Below are 20,771 nucleotides of genomic sequence, written 5' to 3' on the forward strand. Positions count from 1 at the left end.
TACAATAACTCGTCAACCAATTCAGTTGACTGTTGTCAACAAGGTAGGAAAACTGTGTTGAGAAAAAATACCTATAAAACAACTGAGACTTACCACTTTCACGAGGGAAGTCAATATGATGGCGTTTGGCTTCTCTATTTCAGCGCTTCAATCTAAAGTGCGTGCATTTTTGAAGAAATGTAAAATGGTTTCCATGTTTACGTAGCCCGATGTAAACACTTGGGAGGTTGGGAGAACACGAGATAAGCGTAGGAAACCACGACGCGAAGCGGAGTGGTTTCCAGCATATCGAGTGTTCTCCCAACCTCCCAAGTGTTTACATCAGGCTATGTAAACACAGAAACCATTTTACATTTCTCTTATAAAATAACTAATGAAAGAGGAACGAAAACCATGTTTACATACTCTCATGTATCATGTAAAATGGTTTTATGGCCAATCAGAGCGCGCGTACTATTTGAATTATTTTATAAAAATCAATGTAAAATTGTTCCAGAGAGGAACGATCAAGTACAAGTAGGTGTTACTATACGCTAGAGTATCACACCACATATGCTAGGTAACTTTACTGTGATACTCTAATCTACTCAATTCATGTTTGAAGTTATTTATCAGGACCTGAATCTTATACCTACTTTCTCTTCCGCTAGTTTGCACGAACTCTTAGGAAAGAGACTGTGAAGGGAATGCTTTTTAACACATTTACAATAACCTTGGCTAGAAATGTCTTTTTCTGGTAGCATGTTGACTGGATATCAAAATGCTAAACGGTAAAAAACTGAGTTTTCAATGAAACGTGTTCAATGAAAACGTAGTTAAGAGAAAAAGATACTTTATAAAATCTTCAGACGAGAAAGAAAAAGGGAAAGCAACAAAAGCCTGGGTCCAAATGGCTGGACATCATGTTTGAATTTATGATGGTACATGATAAACTAGGGCTTAAGCTTAATCACGTACTTGTCATATCGAACGGAAAATCAAAGAAAATGCAATATGATACGCGAAATTTTTAAAACGTGAGCGCAGCTTGTGTTGTATTTTGGTACTCATACTGACATGATATTATGGTAAGATGTTCTGGCAAATTCGACACCGATTGCTTCGTTTATAGCAAAATAATGAAAATCATTTCATGTTTTTGTTTCTCGTGATAACAGAAGTAACCAATTTTTCGACTGTTTAACACATTGCCGCTGATTCTATGTCACAACTAAAATCATAAACGACCATTCGTTATGTGGCTACCGATTTGACCAACTAAAAGCGTGAGGTCTTCAAAAAAACCATCTAGAAAAGAGAAAGAAATTGCTCTAATGGACTGCTGTAATCCCATGGTAAAGTAGTTAATTATCCGAATCGGGAGCGGCTATTCTCAAAAATGTCCAAAGTCTCAAGACTATTCGCTTCAAAATCTTATTAACAACTGAATCTTAATCGTCTGTACGAAATATTGATATTTTGAACTGATGAACAAGTAGCCGGCGGTGCTGCATGAGCTTCCAGCAAAATCTGCGAAAATCGATTCAGCCCACGAGATTCACATGAAGCAGTGCAAAGAGAGTAAGAGACTAATCGCATGCCATTGTTTCTGAGAGAATTTTTTATTGTTTAGTTTGCTTATGTTTGTGGGGCCGCGCTGCTAAAATTAGCTTCCGCATCCTACGTAGATGCAGCTACACCACCTAATTAAGAAGAGCACCATAAATGCTTCTGTGCGCTCGGTTAACAGTCTCTTTTAGGTATTCTGGAAAAGTTTCATCAAGATGGATTTTGACATTGAATATTGAACATAATAAAGGCTTTAAAGCGTTTTTGTGACAGAAAAAACGAACAAAAATGCAATGACGCACCCTTTTTTCGCGATATCAAAACGTTATAGTACAGTTTCAATTTTGGTGATTAGCTTTGCATGCATTAAATACGTAAGAAATACGCATATGTGTCTCACTTCTAAGGTCGTATGAGGTGGGAGCTGTATTTCGTTGAGAACTTCGTTTCTCCTGGAGAATACTTTTCTCTGTAGATATGTGTCACTTTCAGTCAAGTTCGACTAAGCATTTTAAGAATTTTCACTTCAATCAAATCATAGCTGAAATCCAAGAAAACTTATTATGGTATATCTTAGAGAGCTTCCTTGAGAAAATCACAGGCTTATTCTCGTTTTGCGTTAATAAGGTTAAGACATAGCCTAACCTATGTCTTCCTCCTCAGTGGCTTGCCATGCCGCCTTCCGCACTTTTAGCAACGCCAGACTACTTGAAACGGTGCCTTTTCTTTTTCTGGAAAACTCTTTTCCTTTTTCTTCCCTCCGAAAGTGGTGAGCGCTTTCTATTCGTTTTGCTCCACCAGAACTGTCGGCGGCCGTGTGTGCTGCAACCACTTCGAGAGAATGAACGCTAAATACCGGGGACAACCGTCCCTGAATTTTTTCTCTTCTCGTCTTATTCAGTTTTTCATGTCCTCCTTTCATTTCCTCTCCGCTAAACTGATCGAAGGCTTGGACTCCACATTTAGACATTTGTCCTTCCCAGCATAGCTGTTTTTCATCTACATAATAACTGGCCTCGTGAACCCTTACACTTTCAGTTGATAGAATAGCCAATGAATTTCTTCGTTTGCCTGCATACGCTTCTCCTTTTGAGTTTCCATCCATTTTGAGGTCAAGGCTATTTTCTTGTCCAATGTTATCTCTATTTCCTACGAGCACTCGAGTGTTATTGAAGTTTGACCTCTCTTTGTAGTCGTTTGATCCAAAAGGGTTTTTTAGGAGCTGTTTGAAAGCTGAGAGGTAGCGTCTCGTTCTTGTGAAGTAGATAATCGGGTTCACCGTGCTCGAGAAAGCAATGCTGCTAGAAGCAGTAAAAGAAAGCCAATCATCGTCGTCATCTTCCTTATAAACCACTGCTGTAAACACGGTGGTAGGAATAAAGCAGAAGAAGTAGGCAGCTATTGTAATGGCGATGGTTTTGGTCGCTTTCACGTCCTCCCTCAATCGGGCTTCAGCTTGAGAGGAAGGCAAATTCATCTCTTTCCTCTAAAAATAATGTGAAGACGTCAAGTACGTTTACTGCTTTCAGGTCACCTCGATAGAAATGATGATTGAGATACTGCATTCAAAATATTAAGACGATAGGAGCTAAAACGAGGCATCACTAAACTGTAATATAAAGAGTGGCATTTAGGCATTAAAGATAAGGTATTTTTTGACTACATAATTAAAAGCTTTTGAGAAATGATCACCGACACTTTGTCAATCTTTTAGCCAAACTATCTCTAAAAATGCTTAAAATTTCATCCAAACGTTGTTTTGACGAAAAAACGCAAAGAATACTTGCAACTAAAAACTTCATTTCGCTCAAAAAGCCTTCTGAAAGAAAGAAATCTCGCGGTCCATTGGTTGCTTAATACCGCAGCCATAGCCGGACTTCGATTGAAGAATCCGGCGGGTGTTTTTGTTTCTTCAATTTAAGCGCACAATTTTCAAATCAAATTCAGCATATTGAAAACGACGCCGAGAATTCTATCTCCTTGATCAGTCAAATCATAACTTATATTTCCTACGACTACAAAATTAAAGAAATGTCTACCTCCATTCTCTTCCTCTTTATCGCACAAGCTGTCAGGAAAGAGACCAAAGCACTACAGATGATGAGGATCGACGTGCTTGCGGCAGCAGAATACTTCACTTGTTCGAAGATCTCTGCTCTGTATTCCCTGACATGAGCATCGCCAAGATCTATATCGAGTAGAGGCAAAGCAAACAAGGTCGCCATAACGATACACGCGAACCAGATGAAAAACGCACAAATCAGAGCTTTTTTCTTCGTCTTCCAGGCGAGATATCTCAAACCAAAGGAGATGGCCAAGTACATATTTATCATCATGGCGAGCATGGAGACAAGATTCAACATCAAAAATAACCGATACAGACTGCTGCTGATGATAGCCAGAATCTTCCCTCTCAACCAACTCGTCCCCCAAACGTAGCTAACCATATAAATAGGCACGTTTATAGCTGCGCTGAGAAGGTCCACAACAGCGAGATTGGCGATGAGAATGTTATGAACTGTTCGTAAGGATTTAAAGCGACCGATGATTGCAAGAACAAAACCATTACCAAGCAAGGCAGCTGAGGCAAGAAGGCTTAATAACAAAATCATAACGACCCTGGCGATCAGTGGTTTTTCTTCGTGCGATTCTCGGTGCATTTTCACCGTAGTTTAACCCGAGGTAGAACGCTTAATACCATGTGACAGGAAACATGTGCAACATGTATACCATGTACTGCCCATAGAAATGATTACTTCCAGGAGTCACATTATGACATTTGATGTACATTTCATGAGTCCAAACGTGAAGCCCGTATTATTGGACAGTAAAAAATCAGGAAAAACTTTTTAAAATGTTTAATTCGATCGGAAATGTAGGTAATAGCACATGTTAAAGATGGCAGTCCAGCTGTTTTAGAATTTACTTGAATTATAAAAAGATAACAATATGTAAATATCAACTGCGGTGTCGCTATCGAAAATTCGGGAAAGCAGTTAACAAATTCCATTACTTTCGGCAGACAAAAATAAATGAGTTAAGGCTCAAAAGAACACAATTTTCACATCAAAAGAGCCCGTCATAGGTAAGGAACTTTTCAGCGATGAGTAATAATTGAACTGGAATTGGAAATCTTCAAACACTTCACAGTTTAATTCGAATGACGTAAAAGATGTAAATCCTTTCTCGTTGTTGTTGTTTTTCCGTCGTTTACAACAGTGACTGTTGATTACCATGAAGCCATCGCAGATCGCGCGTTCGCAACCTCCGGTATCCATTTTATAGTACTCGCTATAATATTGCCGTGTCACCTTTGCGCGGAATCAAAACTATAACCAGGTGAGTTGTCAAAGCTCGATCTTGTAATAACTTTGGTTAAAAAAAACAAAAGTTAGGAAATAGTAACCAACAGTCAAATTGTTCAATCATCCACGGTGGAGGCGGGACCAAGGCAAAGAAAACTGAATGTTCAATGAAACGTGTTCAAGGAAAACGTAGTTAAGAGAAAAAGATAATTTATAAAATGATCAGACAAGAAGGAAAAATGGAAAGCAACAAAAGCCTGGGTCCAAATGGCTGGACATCATGTTTGAATTTATGATGGTACATGATAAACTAGGGCTTAAGCTTAATCACGTACTTGCGTTATCGGACGGAAAATCAAAGAAAATTCATTATGATAGATGAAGCTAGGAAAACGTGAGCACAGCTTGTGTTTTATTGTGGTACTCATAATGACATGACAGTATGGTAATATGCTACAGCAAATTCGACACCGATTGCTTTCGTTTATAGCAAAATAATGAAAATCATTTCATGTTTTTGTTTCTCGTTATATAACAGAGGTAACCAATTTTAGACTGTTTAACACATTGCCGCCGATTCTATGTCAGAACTAAAATCGTAAACGACCATTCATTATGTGGCTACCGATTTGACCAACTAAAAGCGCGAGATAAAAAAAAAACCAACCAGAAAAAAAGGATGAAATTGCTCTAATGGACTGTCGTAATCCCATGGTAAAGTAGTTTAATTATCCGAATCGGGAGCGGCTATTTCTCAAAGATGTCCAAAGTCTCAAGAATATTCGCTTCAAAATCTTATTACCAATTGAATCTCAGTCTTCTGTTCGAAATATTGATATTTTGAATTGATAAAAAGTAGCTGGCGGTGCTGCACGAGCACCTTGCGACCTTCCAGCAAAATCTGCGAGAATCGATTCAGACCGCTTCGCCACCGGTTGGAGGTTGGCGGGTCAGGCAACACGCACACACTCTACGGACTTTGCGAGAAGCCCTCGAGATTCAAATGAAGCAGTGCTAAGAGAGTAAGAGACTGGTCGCACGCCATTGTTCTGAGAGAAATTTTCACTTTTTAGTTTCCTTATGTTTGTGGGGCCGCGCTGCTAAAAGTAGCTTCCGCAGCCTACGTAGATGCATCTACACCACATAATTAAGAAGGACGCCATAAATGCTGCTGTGCGTTCGATTAACAGTCTCTGTCTCAGTATACTAGAGACATGTCATCAAGATGAATTTGACATTGAGTTTTGAACAGAAAAAAAACGGACAAAAATGCTATGATGCACTCTTCTTTCGCGATTTTAGAACTTTATAGTACAGTTTCGGTTTTGGTGATTAGCTATGCATTCATGAAATAAATACGAAATGCGCATGTGTCTCACTGCTAAGGTAGTATGAGTTGGGAGCTGTATTTCGTTGAGAACTTCGTTTCTTCAGGGATGGCAAGATCTTCAGTTTTAGTATTAATTCTCGACGGTGCTCGGCTTCTACGAAATTAATTAGAAGGAACGTCTGCGTGATGTAAACATTTTAATATTGCAATCACATTTCTCTCAATAAAATAAACGCCCTTCCTCTGATGAGCACCTTGTTGAGTGAGCCTTGAAATATATTAGTGCTAAATCTAATCAGAGCGGCAACAGTTATGCAAATTTCGGAGAATTCGGCTTTCACTGATTGCCTTTAGTCTAATAATTAGTAAATTAAATTGTTATCTTCAGCGATTTGCAGCTCGAAAATACATAAGGAGAAAAAGAAGTACAGAATGTCTTTTCCTTGTTTAATTGCAAGCCACTAGTTAGATAGCTTTCTTTAAATTTGTTGTAAACATGTCTGGTTTATTATGTGCATTGGTGTTCAAACAAAAAGAGAATTTCATTTATAAGATATAACGTCGCCTAGTTTCCAATATCATACTTTTCTCACACTAGTCTAGTAAGTCTATCTCTGCGAAACAGATATCACAAGTTAAATATATCACGAAAAACCCGCTGCCACGACTTGTATCGTGCATTTAGATTTTGGCAACGTCCATTAAAATGCATTAAGTAATCATAATTTCCTGGGAAATACGTTTTTCTGTAGATATGCGTGACTTTTAGTCAAGTCCGACTAAGCATTTAAAGAATTTTCACTATCCCAGGTTCACAGTCACATTTAAAATAACAATCAAAATCATAGCTGCAGTCCAAGAAAACTTATTGTGGTGTATCTTAGAAAGCGTCCTCGAGTAAATCACAAGTTTAATCGCGTCTTGAGTCAGTTAGGTTTAGACATAGTCTGACCTATGTATTCCTCCTCAGTGGCTTGCCATGCCGCCTTCCGCACTTTTAGTAACACCAGACTATTTGAAACGGTGCCTTTTCTTTTTCCGGAAAACTCTTGTCTTTTTTCTTCCCTCCTAAAGTGGTGAGCGCTTTCTATTCGTTTTCCTCCAGCAGAATCGTCAGCGGCAATGTGTGTTGCAACCACTTCGAGAGAATGAACCTTAGAAAATGGGCGTAACTGTTCCCGAATTTTTTGTCTTTTCGTCTCATTCAGTTTATCATGCCCTCCTTTTGTTTCCTCTCCGCTTAACTGATCGAAAGCTTCAACTCCACATTTAGACATTTGTCCTTCCCAGCTTAGCTGTTTTCCATCTGCATAATAACTGGCCTCATGAACCCTTACGCTTTCACTTGATAGAATAGTAAGTGCATTTCTTCGTTTGCTTGCATACGTTTCTCCCGTTGGGTTTCCATCCAATTTGACATCACGGCTATTTTCTTGTTCAACGCCATCTCTATTTCCTACGAGCACTCGAGTGTTATTGAAGTTTGGCCTCTCTTTGTAGTCGCTTGATCCAAAAGGGTTTTTTATGAGCTGTTTGAAAGCTGAACGGCAGCGTCTTGTTCTTGTGTAGTAGATAATCGGATTCACTGTGCTCGAGAAGTCAATGCTGTAACGAGCAATAAAAGAAAACCAAACATCGTTGTCATCTTCTTCATAAACCACTGCTGCAAACACGATGGCAGGAATAAAGCAGAAGAAGTAGGCAGCTATTGTAATGGCGATGGTTTTGGTCGCTTTTACGTCCTCCCTCAATCGGACTTCAGCTTGAGAGGAAGACAAATTCATTTCTTTTCTCTGCAAATAAGTAGAGGACATCAAGTACGAATGAGGCATCACTAAACTGTAATATAAAGAGTGGCATTTAGGCAATAAAGATAAATTATTTTTTTTTAGAGGGCACGGTAACGAATCTTGCAATCTGATTGGTTCTTTACCCGGTCAGTATTTTCCTATCTCTGCCCACGAGCCACGGTAACGCTTTCGTGAGTTGCCGAGTACATCCCAACTTTCGTTGTCATTTTTCATAAATATGCCTCGTTTTCCGGCTGGGCAGTATTTTTAAGCAAACACGTCGGTCACTACCTCAAGCCGATAAATAACTTAAGAATCCTCTCTTTTCTCTCTATTAAATCACTTTGGTTGACAGAAAAATATTGATTTCAGAATGAATTTGTATGAACAATAGTGTCATTACGTTGGTTGACAAGCAGCCTAAAAACCTTCTGCAATTAATTTTAATCGTTCACAAAAAGTACCCAGAAAGTTGGAACGTGAGGTATTTGGTTACAGTTAAACTGAACGATGGAACTTTCATTCATTTAATATCTGAATTTTCTCGAGCAATTTGTTCATAGTGAAAGAGCGAGCGAAGTTTTAATTTAAGTTCTACAACAAATATACGCTCCTGGTGAGTCTTTCCAATTCCGTTCAATTTGGACATTTGTACCTTAAATTGCACAACAGAAATTGAAGGAATTTTTTGAGAAAAGGCCGCATTACATTCCCTTGTGTCTCGTTGGAGTGTCCCGTTCGAATTTAGTTTTTGTGAAGGAAAGATCAGAGTTAAACACGCCATTACAGCAAACAAACGAGCAAACTCTAACAACTTCAAAATAAAAAGATTGAATTTACTCACAATTAATTTCCTCGCCGTTTACTTAATGAACAGAGGTAAATCTTCGTACATAAATGAATCGTCGATGAGAGTGAATAATAGTTTCCGTTAGATCATTAACTGATTTTGAAGAAAACATTGTCGTGACAGTCCTTGCCAAACTAGTTCTGTTGGTTTTCAAATGTTCCTTCGCTTTTCTTTTTCTTGCGCTCTCTAATTGACAGGTGTCAGATTGTGACAGATACTTGTAAAAATAATGTTTCAAAGTTTGTTTGGAAGCCTTTTAAATCACCTTTATCGTTACGGAAATGAAAATGTTTCGCTGAGGCATCTCTCTTAAATTTGCGTCACCTCTATTTTAACTACCATTTACCCACTCAAAAATTATTCAGTTTATGGAAGATCTTGCCGTATTTACGGCCATAAATCATTCGGGTTCTTTCGGAAAGAATTTCGTCAAGTTTAAAAACAATAAATATGTTATTTACCGGCTAAGGGTCGGTCCGTATGGTGAAAAACTGTGACCTCGGTCTTGAAAATGCTGCCCTCGGCCTACGGCCTCGGGCAGTATTTTCAAGACCTCGGTCACAGTTTTTCACCATACGGACCCCCCAGCCGGCAAATAACATATATGTATTTTTTGACTACATAATTAAAAGCTTTTGAGCAATTATCACCGATGCTTTATCAATCGTTTAGCCAAACTACGTTTTAAACTATCTTTAATAAAGCTTAAAATTTCGTCCAAATGCTGTTTTGACGAAAAACTCAGAGAACGCTCGCAGCTGAAAAACTTCATTTAACTCAAAAAGCCTTCTAAAAGAAAGAAATCTCGCGGTCCATTGGTTGCTTAAAGCCGCAGCCATAGTCGGACTTCGACTGAAGAACCGGATGTTTGTGTTGCTTCAATTTAAGCGCACAATTCTCAATTCAAATTCAGCATATTGTTAATGACGCCGACAATTCTATCTCTTTGATCAGCCAAATCATACCTAATATTTCCTGCGACTACAAAACATAGAAGAAAAAAAATCTCTACCTTCATTCTCTTCCTCCTTATCGCACAAGCTGTCAGGAAAGAGACCACAGCACTACAGATAATGAGGATCGACGTGCCTGCAGCAGCAAAATACTTTGCTTGTTCGAAGATCTCTGCTCTGTATTCGCTGACATGAGCATTACCAAGATCGATATTGAGTAGAGGCAATGCAAACAAGGTCGCCATAACGATACACGCGAACCAGATGAAAATCACACAGATCAGGGCTTTTTTCTTCGTCTTCCAGGCGAGATATCTCAAACCAAAGGAAATGGCCAAGTACATATTTATCATCATGGCGAGCATGGAGACAAGATTCAACATCAAAAATAACCGATTGAGACTGCTGCTGATGATAGCCAGAATATTTCCTCTAAACCAACTCGCCTCCCAAACGTAACTAATCATATGAATGGGCACGTTTATAGCTGCGCTGAGAAGGTCCACAACAGCGAGATTGGCAAGGAGAATGTTTGGAACTGTTCGCAAAGATTTAAAGCGACCAATGACCGCGAGAACAAAACCATTACTAAGCAAGGCAGCTGAGGCAAGAAGGCTTAATAACAAAATCATAACAACCCTAACAATCAGCGGTTTTTCTTCGTGCGTTTCTCCGTGCATTTTTCCTGTGGTTTAACCCGAGGTAGAATGCTTAATGCCGTGTGACAGGACACATGTACAACATATGTAACACGTGAAACTAACTGCCCATGGAAATTTTATTTCCTGTGACAATAATAGAGGAAAAGAGAAAAGAAAAAAAACAATCTCTGTTAAAACGGTCTTTTCCGGACTAAACTTTTGTAGAGGATCAATAACACCGAGATAAATTTACAGATTTAACCAAAATTCAATATTCAATCATCATTCTCAAATTGGGGAATTTCTTCCTGCTTGCCACGGCCTAAAAATCATATCTATAGAAGTTGCCAATTTTTCGTTTTATTTTGTGGTTTTGGAAATCCCTTCATGACAATACTTGAAAGAAAAGGATTATTTCCATGACCTGAGTCAGTCGTGAACGTTTCTTAAATTAAGCCGAAAGTCGACAACATGACATCGTTCATTTCATAAGTCCAAACGTGAAACCCGCGACATCGAACACTTGATAGTAATGATAAAAAAAAATCGGGAAAAACTTTTTAAAATATTAAATTGGACGGAAGATTTAAGTAATAGTACATATTAGAAATGATAGTCCAACTGTTTTAGCATTTCCTTGAATTATATAAAGATAACAATATGTAAATACTGGAAAGTGATATCAACTGAGGTGTCACTATCACGTGTCGTTCTCGAAAATTAGAAAAGCAGTGAAAAGTTCCATTCCCCACGTCAGACTAAAATAAATGAATAAAATGACCAAAAAATCACATCAAAAGAGCGCGTTGTAGGTAAGGAACTATTAAATAATGAGAAATCATTGGACTGGAATTGGAAATCTTCAAACACTTCACAGAAATTAACTTCGAATGACGTAAAAGATGTAAATCTCTTTTCCGATGTCGTTTCTCCGTCGTTCACAATAGTGACTGATAATTACAATGAACCAACCGCAGATCGTGCTTTTGCAGCCTCCAGTTTCCTTTTTATAGTATTCGCTATAATAATGCCCTGTCACCTTTGTGCGGAATCAACACTATAACCAGAAACCTTGGGTGAGTTGTCAAAATTCGATCTTTTAATGACTTTGGGTTTAAAAAAACAAAAGTTAGGAAATAATGGCCAGCAATGAAATTGTTCAATCATCCGCGGTGGAGGCGGGACGAACACAAAGAAAACTAGAGATCTCAAAGAGGTTAAAATTTGGTGTACACCTTGCTGCTTCCCTATGTTTGTTCGGTACCTGGACTGGAGACATATGTCTCTTCTAATGAATGTGTGTATACTTGTTGGATTGCTATAAAGCTTTTCAAAATCTTCTAGTACATTTGAGCAGATCTAAGCTACGGCCGAACACATTTTTCGATAGTTGCATTCTACAGCACCCGCTAACAGTAAAGTTTGTCAAGGGCTCCTGGAAAACAATTTTTGATTGTTTAACACCTACCTTCGAGTCAGTCGACAATCATGGTTTGATACAAAAAAAAACAAACAAACAAAAAACTGACCGTGTGTGGGGTCAACAACACTGCATTTTAGCCAGACCTCTCTTATTTCCATCTTTGCGCTTTCAAACCAGTTATTATTTTTGGGGCATGAAATTAGCTTTCCGAGCATCATCGATGAAATATACACGTCAAAATAAGGAATAGGAGGGAGGGCTTTTGAGTGAACGTATCATAAAAAACGATTTTTTAAGCTGTGTTAACACATAGGTAGGCTCCTCTAAATGGCTTATGAGCGGAGAGACTTTAAAACCAAAGTCAAATTTTCTTACGGAGACAGATGGAGCTGTGACTGGGGAATCAATTTGCATCGGGGGGATTATTTTACCGTAAGCAAACAGTTCTTAAATTAAGGAATTTCAATATCCTTGTCCTCATTAAAGGAAGGATGAGGACTTTGAATCAAACGATGTCAACATCAGGCTAAGCTTTGAATTGTTCATTTTTTTGTAAGAAGAGAAGATATCCTGACCAAAATATTTTAAGCAAAATATTATGCTTATACAGAGTATCATAGAGGGCTATACCTGAGCATTAGGGTTGGCTATCTAGCAAAGAGGATTCATGAAGCAGTCGATCGGTGGAGTCACCGTTTATTGAAATACCATTGCGATCAAGGATATTTAAACATCCGTTAGCACATCAACTGAACGTCGTTTTCAAATTAAAACACAGCTTATGCTGGTCGGCAGCCATACAGCTCCATCTTTAGAGCTATTCCATCCCTCCAGGTCTTCGGGTACAAGCGGACATAACGGGTAAAAATGGGATTGTCGAGCTCAACCTTAGCCACGTTGTAAGGGTCTGTGTTTCCTTTAAAAACCTGTCCAATGAAGATAATCAATTATTACTAAAGAAGATTTTAAATGAGTGGATACCATGGCGCTGACAGTCCTGAAACTGATGCGATTTACTCGAAAAACGACATTGCATCCACAGCAATCTACCTATAACCTCTTTATACAACTCATTGGCTGTCATTCCCAGCTGCTTTCTCAGAAGATTGAGAAATGGTTCTGTATTTTCCCTCCAAAAAAGGCGTTGACCTGAAAGATTTGATCGATGGTGCAAGAAAGTTCCTCATGCCCTTTCGCAGGTATTTTTTTTGCATTCTCTTGCGGGAATATAAAAAATATAAAATATAAAATATAAAAATATAATTAGGGTATGAAATGGTTTATCAAAACAGAGGAAGCCGATGAGTAAAAATCAATGCAGGGAATCGGAACAAAATATCCTCAAAAATAACCGAAAGAATAAATTGCAACAAGGTAGAACGAGATTGTGAACCTTTCCGGGGACAGGTAACATATGCGAATAACAAAAAGTGGTAAAAAGGCGATGTGGAGAAAAAAAACTAAAACAATATAAATAATTTAAGAAATAAAATTGACAGTTGAATACGAAATGCCTACCATTTCCTTTTCACCGTTCGCCTTCTTATAAGTACTCCAGTGAATCCCGTCCAAAGAATATGCCAACTTGTAAGTTTTGACAAACAAAGAGAACCTCTTGCCCTGAGTGGCTACTCCTCTCAACCAGGTGAGCTTGTCGAGATCCACCTGAATCCATGGATTTGGGTCACTTGGGAGTGCGTACCAGCTTTCCTCGGCTCCACTTTTGAGTCGGGCGAGCCAAGGTGGATATCTCGAGTAATAAGAACTGGCCGTGATGGATTGGTTACTTATGTGACCGTTCTCCATTCCCAGAGGTATGGAAATGTTGCATTGTTTCGCTATGAACCAAAGGATCCATGTCAATATCTGAGCAACTTCGAATCAACCCTTCCCCCAAACCTTACAAAAGTCAACTCATAACAAGTTTGGGTTAATGCTGGGTTAGGGGAGGGGTAGGTGCGCAGTTTTTCATATAATAACATCTATCCCAATAAATAAACGGACACTTTCAGAAATACAGCATATTCACTCGAAACTTTTATTGTTTTAGTGAGTCACTCATAATCCATATTATTTGGTGATAATTCTTCCCACAGAATAAATACATTTGAATGTTTGTTTTATTTTGTTTTGTTTTCAAAAGTATTTATATGCTAATCATTCAGGGCCAAGGTCTTCAACACACAAGTAGTACTTATTCATATTAATGACACTGAAAACGTAACTTTTTGTAAACACCTTACCTAGGGTCGGTGCTCATCGAGGTTCGAGCAAGCTGATGTCCCTTGACTTTAAACAGAGGCAGGTTTTTTTTTTCTCGTTTGAATGAGTAAGTCACGAATAAATCTCTTCGTTCTAAAATTGTCATTTTCGGTCTCAAAAATCTCAATTGAAGTCTCCCATTAGAACAAGTAATCAAACGTTTACGGTTGGGACGCGGCAATTATCGGTATTAGTCAAAACTAGATTTCTCTCCTTTCAGTAGTTGAGGGGATACAACTTGGTCTCCAATTTTCCATATTTTGATATGATGCTTACTGCTTTTTCCTCAATTTTCTCAGATATGGATTCTTCTTCTTTTGTATCCAGCGTATACAAAAGAAAAAAAAAACCGACCAAATGTGAGCAACCTTAACCAATTGATCCTAATAGGACACGAACTTAAAATTACGTTAAGAAGACGCTTGATAAAGGACGAGTTAAGGTCAGCTCGAGAATGTTTTAGTCCAGAATGACCCAAACTGGAATAATAAAAAAATTAGTATTCATTTTACCGTTGCATTTATAGAGTGAAGGTTCAGGCTCGTATCCAACTTTACACTTGCAACTGTAACTTCCAAAGTTGTTTTTGCAACTGGTAGTCTTTCCCTCGCACTTGTGATTTCCTGCTATACACTCATTTATATCTGTGGATTAAACCCACCAGCATATTAAACCTCTCTTGTAGGAAACAAAAAAAGAGATCGTTAGGAAATTTTCATTACATAGGATAATTTATCAAAATTCAGATATCCAGACTCAGTTGATAAAGTTTCTTGGCAGTTTCTAAGTTAGACATCATTTTTTATTTAAAATTCCTTTTGGAGACCCTACGGAATAACTGATCGGGATTTTTTCCGTTATAGTGCAAAGTACGGGGCTCTTTTTTTTTCTCAGTTTCTTTCTAATAGTAAAAAAAATTACCCTGACACTCATAAATGGCTGGCCGGGCTGATATCCTCTCTTGCAGGGGTATGTGTAGCCTCCAAGATTGTTTTTACATGCGGTAGTTTGACTGTGACATTTTTGTTCTCCTGTACTACACTCATCAACATCTAAATAAGGTTAATGTGCCAAGTTCTTCAAAACACAAGTGGTACTCATCCATATTAATGGCACTGAAAACGTAACTTTTTGTAAACACCTTACCTAGGGTCGGTGCTCATCGAGGTTCGAGCAAGCTGATGTCTCTTGTCTTTAAACAGAGGCAGGTTTTTTTTTTCTCATTTGAATGAGTAAGTCGTGAATAAATCTCTTCGTTCTAAAATTGTCATTTTCGGTCTCAAAAATCTCAATTGAAGTCTCCCATTAGAACAAGTAATCAAACGTTTACGGTTAGGACTCGGCAATTATCGGGATTAGTCAAAACCAGATTTCTTTCCTTTCAATAGTTGAGGGGAGAAAACTTGGTCTCCAATTTTCCATATTTTGATATGATGCATACTGCTTTTTCCTCAATTTTCTCAGATATAGATTCTTCTTCTTCTTTTGTATCCAGCTTATACAAAAGAAAGAAAAACCGACCAAATGTGGGCAACCTTAACCAATCGATCCTAATAGGACACGAACTTAAAATTACGTTAAGAAGACGCTTGATAAAGGACGAGTTAAGGTCAGCTCGAGAATGTTTTAGTCCAGAATGACCCAAACTGGAATAATAAAAATAATAAATGTTCATTTTACCGTTGCATTTATAGGGTGAAAGTCCAAGTTCGAATCCATCATTACACTCGCAACTGTAACTTCCAAAGTTGTTTTTGCAATTGGTAGTCTTTCCCTCGCACTTGTGATTTCCAGCCATGCACTCATTCATATCTGTGGATTAAACTCACCAGCATAAATAAACCTTTCTCGTGGGAAACAAAAAAAAGAGATTGTTAGAAAATTTTCATTACGTGGGATAAGTTGTCAAAATTCAGATATCGCGACTCAATTGATAAAGTTGCTAAGGCAGTTTCAACGTTAGACATAATTTATTGTTTAAAGATCCTTTTGGAGACCCTACGGAAATAACTGATCGTGGTTTTTTCCGTTATAGTGTAAAGGACGGGGCGGTTTATTCACAGTTTCTTTATAATAGTAAAAAAAATTACCCTGACACTCATAAGCTGACTGGCCAGGCTGATATCCTCTCTTACAGGGGCATGTGTAGCCTCCAAGATTGTTTTTACATCTGGTAGTTTGACTGTGACATTTTTGTTCTCCAGTACTACACTCATCAACATCTAAGTAAAATAAATGTGCCTGGATTAGCTCTTTTCATTATTTTAAATCCTAAGTCAGCTCAGCCTTCCTAAGAGGTGGACGAAAATGCTCGCAAGCAGGTTATTTGCATGACAAAACGAACTGAATTTTTTTTTTTTTTTTACCTTATTGGACAAAACGATGACCCGAAGCCATTTTTTTTTTCGATTTTGGCAGAACTATTCAGTCACCTGCCACTGACGCTTAGCTTGGGGAGAAATACGTGACGTGACAAATTGGCCAGCGTAGTCACATGTAGTTAAAACGTAGCTGTCGCAGCCCTGACAAAGGGCTAACGCTCGAAATGTCGGCTTTAAAAACTCTTTGATCAAATCAAACTGTTTCTTTAGAAAATTGCCTCTTTTACAAAAGTGCAGTTAAGAAAAACTAACATGAAATTCAACAACCATCATCTGAGAGGACTCTGATAAATTGATGTTAGAGAGGTTTATCGAAAATATGGTTATATCGAAATATGTGCAATGAGTCTCCGGACTGATATCCCATTTTGCATTGGCAGGAATAACTTCCAAGTTTGTTGCTACAAGTTGTAATCTGCTGTTCACACTTGTTTACTCCATTACGTATTCGTCCAAGTCTAAGAAACCAAATGAAGAGAATACGTGACTGTATCATTTGTGTGAATGTAATACTCCGTAGCAGAAGAATTTCACGAAGAGTAATCTCAGTGACATTCTCTGAGAAATGCTGTTTTTTCGAGATAGTGCCAGGGCCCTAAAGCAAACCACGACAGAGCCAACGACGAAGACGTGGCAAAACAAAAGACCTAATGAACAGAACAACAGCTCAGCACGTGCACTTTAAAACCTTGTGCACTTTTATTAGCTCTATTTTATTATTCTCTGAAAACAACAACGTGTGATGACAAATTTTTGGTGTTCTGAGAACGGAATTCCGTTGCCAAATTACTTTCATTTTCCATTTGGAACTCATAGCTGTTCGCTTACAGTATGCTGAAGTTGACCTGTGACACCGTAAGAGACGGGAAACACTTCCAGCCATTTGTGAAATTCTAACTAAAATAAAAATTCGTTTTATTAATCGACGTCCTCCTCGGCGTGCCTTAAGCGAGCAAAAACCCTCGGGAAAGGGAGTCTGTAAGCCCACATATTGATCACTGGTGACGCCAAAACACAGGGAAACAGATGATAACTTATAGCTGTGTTTCGATTGATGGTGATCGCGTATACTTTGTTTACATAACCGTTATGCGCGAACTTACCTGTACACTTATAGCGGCCTTCGAGCTTAAATCCCGTGCGACATGCGCAGTTGTATCCACTTCCTGCGTCAATACAGAGATGCTGGCACAATGCCAGACCAGCTCGGCATTCATTTTCCTCTAAAAAGAAAGTCAGTTTAATCTCATCAACACGTAAAAAAAAAAGTAGTGGGGTTTAATTTAAGGAATTTAGATGAGCAAAAGACTAAGATATTCGATTTGATAACGGATGAGAAGTTATTCAGACAAGTTCAAGACACGGAATGCCATTCTGAATTACCCTTGAACAATATTTAAGTTTGCCAGCAGCCTGCTTTGTTAAACGACCATCAATTTAGGCGTCGCCAATACAAAAAGTACTTTTTATTAAAGTGATTGGCATTCTAGCTTTGATGCTTGGAAAAGGCAGATTTAGCTCGGACACTCTACCTTACCGTTGGCGGTAGTCCATCGATAAGCAGGTATCCACTTATTGAAGTAAAACTTATACAGAGGCGAGCCGCTGAAACGTACGGTGATCTATTGAAAGTAGACACAAGCTTCATTTTTCATTCACTTACGCGGTGATTTTAAATGAAATAAGGTTTCATTGGGTGTGGAATTGTTTTAAGGGCCACACTGCTCACCAATCCCATGGCGAATTTATTTTTCCTACTTTATGGATTAATTATAAAGGAATCAGAAAGTCCTTTCCTAGTCTTGCTTCGAACATCTTTTAACCATTATTTTCTGTTTGACTTAAACTTTATTAAAAAGCAGGAACACTGCATGACACTGCTGTACCTAAAAACGGTAGCTGTCTTATTTGCGGGTGACTATGAAAGCTGCGCACAATAAATAGAGTCTAAAATTATCAGGAAAATTCTGTAATGATTGTAACAGCTTACCCGAGCTAGTTTCCAGTTAGGTCCAAATCCTGAATTGTCACGATGCACTTTTATAGCCTTCAAATGGCCTACTGGGCTTGCATCTCGATAAAATGTGTCTGTTCTAGAAACATAACATAAAAATCTATTTAAGTGCTTTATTGCCTTAGCAAAGGTGATGGAAGTTACTCAGGGCTTTGACCGATACCAACAAAAATTTCTAGTCATTCATTTGTAATCCGAGTTAATGTTCTCAACACCCAACTGTAAACGTTCTTCATTCTTTGATCTTGAATTGTCTACAGTGGCAAAATTATATTCAATCTTTTTCTTATTTTTCCAGCGTTTCCCAAATAGTAACTTATAAAGGCATCTTTTAATTGGGTATCATAAAACTAAAAACAGTTATATCTTCGAATGATTAGAAGGAAAGAAGACACTCGTAAGAACTGATGAGAACTCAGAGTAAAACCCTGGAAACTGCCCAAAGCGCGGGAAAACTCGGATAATTAAGAAACGATTGTGTTCCAGGTTTTGCATCTGATTGATTGAGAGACTGGTGCGAGTTTGTTTTTGAACAAATTATCTTTGCTCTTGAATTGTCTACAGTGACCTTGGTAAAACTACTTCTCTTACTCTTTCTTGCCGAGCTACATCAAACCCGTAGCGAGGTTAGGCAGACTGCATAATCCACTTAAGTATTACCTTACCGCTGCCGTGCAACCAATACTTTACCTTCCCCTTTCGAAGTCCTGCATTGAATTATGCAACTTTATGGAGCCAGTGGAAGCACCATTCACGCCAATAAGATTCACGTACACACGTGCATCAGTACCAGCAAAGGGTTCCTGCGATGTCGTCACTTTTATTTCATAATCTGCAGGCAAAAGAGATCCCTAACGCCCTTTGCACGAGAGTATTACGATCCCTGATTACACCGAAAACCCACTGGGACTTGGCGAAAAGGAAATTCTGTTTACAACTTTCCTTAACTATTATTTTTATCATTAACGAAAGCATGGCACGTGCAGGATTTGGTAACTAGCATCATTTGATGACAAAACCTTGTGAATTAAAAACTGAATTCGCTTTGAAAATTGATCTTAAGATCTGCCAGCAATACTAAACCTCTGATATCCCATTTATTTTTCATACATCTACTGTGCAAAGTGTTTCTTCATAAAAAGTTAAGCCCTGTTGGACAAACCTCCACTCAAACACTGGAACAATCTACTTTTCTCAAACCTCCCCAACATTTTCAAGACACGTTTTTAATCCAAATGAAAAAGGAAAGTAAGACTCACTTGTCCCGTAAACATGAGCTCCATTTAAAACCGCTAGCAGAGATAGATATCGTAGCATCAACATTTCTTAATCACCAGCTTGTTCGTTTTAGTCTGACTTCTTACTGATTGTCATAAATGACTCGACTCAGTCTGCTGAGAAGATCTTCCTTTGAAGAAGTAGAAATCTGTTGTTCACCTTTACTTTTATCGTTATGAGTAAGAATTGACGGAGCTGTATAAAATGTATACGCACTAGTTTTGGTTTGATTGACGACATAATTGTTTTTCTTGTTCAGTATTTGCTCGTGGCAACACCAATAAACCCAAAATTATTAAGAAAAACTAAACCTTTTTTTTAATTCAATTCTCCTCAATATGACTTTGATTTGCAATTACATTGCATCAGTTATATGAGCCACTGTTCAGTAAGAATATGGAAATGGATGAAAATCATTACTACTTCTTCGGTTGCTGCGAAGAAATCTGTCGCATAAAGATGACACAACGACATTTTAAACCAATGAAAACAGTCTTAAATTTCCAATTTCCACAGCATATGTTTTCGATTTGTTGTATTGACCAAATTAAGATTGCTAAGTTTACATTGGTTTTTCTCATTTACAACTTTCATAATTTCATTTCACATACTGCTTTGTAGTAAATTTCCTTCCTTATTTGAGGTTTATTCAAATTAATTTATTAATTTTCTTTATTTATACATTTTTTTACAATGGTTTTTTTTATTAAAGCCTTGTTTTTGTTAAATTTAATTGATTCACCTAATCCAATAATGAATGAACCAATACAAAATTTCTGAACTTATGTAAACTAATCTTCACAACAATCAACACATTGAATATCTACTCGACAGGCCATAACCCTGCATGAATACTCTAAAATGGAACACTATCTAAGCCAGTTCTACTTTATGACACTCAGATTCATTCTTATTGTTTGTCCAAGAATTTTGTTCAATAGAAAATTGAATTTTAATTTATAACGTGAAATGTAATGACGTGTCATAGCATTTTTA

The 20,771-nt window shown here is 37.9% G+C and overlaps 2 protein-coding genes across 2 annotated transcripts; both read right to left on the reverse strand.

Annotated features, from left to right (window-relative positions):
• Positions 1 to 5,255: 5,255 nt before the first annotated feature.
• Positions 5,256 to 10,590, reverse strand: LOC113677929 (5-hydroxytryptamine receptor 1D). Its single transcript, XM_027194790.2, has 2 exons — positions 9,836 to 10,590; positions 5,256 to 7,976 (listed from the first exon to the last, which is right to left on the reverse strand). The coding sequence occupies exons 1-2, from the start codon at positions 10,454 to 10,456 to the stop codon at positions 7,110 to 7,112; spliced, it is 1,488 nt and encodes a 495-aa protein (XP_027050591.2). The 5' UTR covers positions 10,457 to 10,590; the 3' UTR covers positions 5,256 to 7,109.
• A 1,933-nt stretch (positions 10,591 to 12,523) lies between these two features.
• LOC113677932 (uncharacterized) lies at positions 12,524 to 20,032 on the reverse strand. Its single transcript, XM_089191245.1, has 10 exons — positions 19,757 to 20,032; positions 19,188 to 19,329; positions 18,474 to 18,576; positions 18,021 to 18,105; positions 17,587 to 17,706; positions 16,193 to 16,324; positions 15,783 to 15,914; positions 14,615 to 14,746; positions 13,359 to 13,678; positions 12,524 to 12,766 (listed from the first exon to the last, which is right to left on the reverse strand). The coding sequence occupies exons 1-10, from the start codon at positions 19,818 to 19,820 to the stop codon at positions 12,620 to 12,622; spliced, it is 1,377 nt and encodes a 458-aa protein (XP_089047371.1). The 5' UTR covers positions 19,821 to 20,032; the 3' UTR covers positions 12,524 to 12,619.
• Between the last annotated feature and the right edge of the window lie 739 nt (positions 20,033 to 20,771).

This window comes from Pocillopora damicornis, chromosome 13 (genome assembly GCF_964200805.1).
Source record: "Pocillopora damicornis chromosome 13, jaPocDami1.2, whole genome shotgun sequence".
Taxonomy (NCBI): Eukaryota; Metazoa; Cnidaria; class Anthozoa; order Scleractinia; family Pocilloporidae; genus Pocillopora; species Pocillopora damicornis.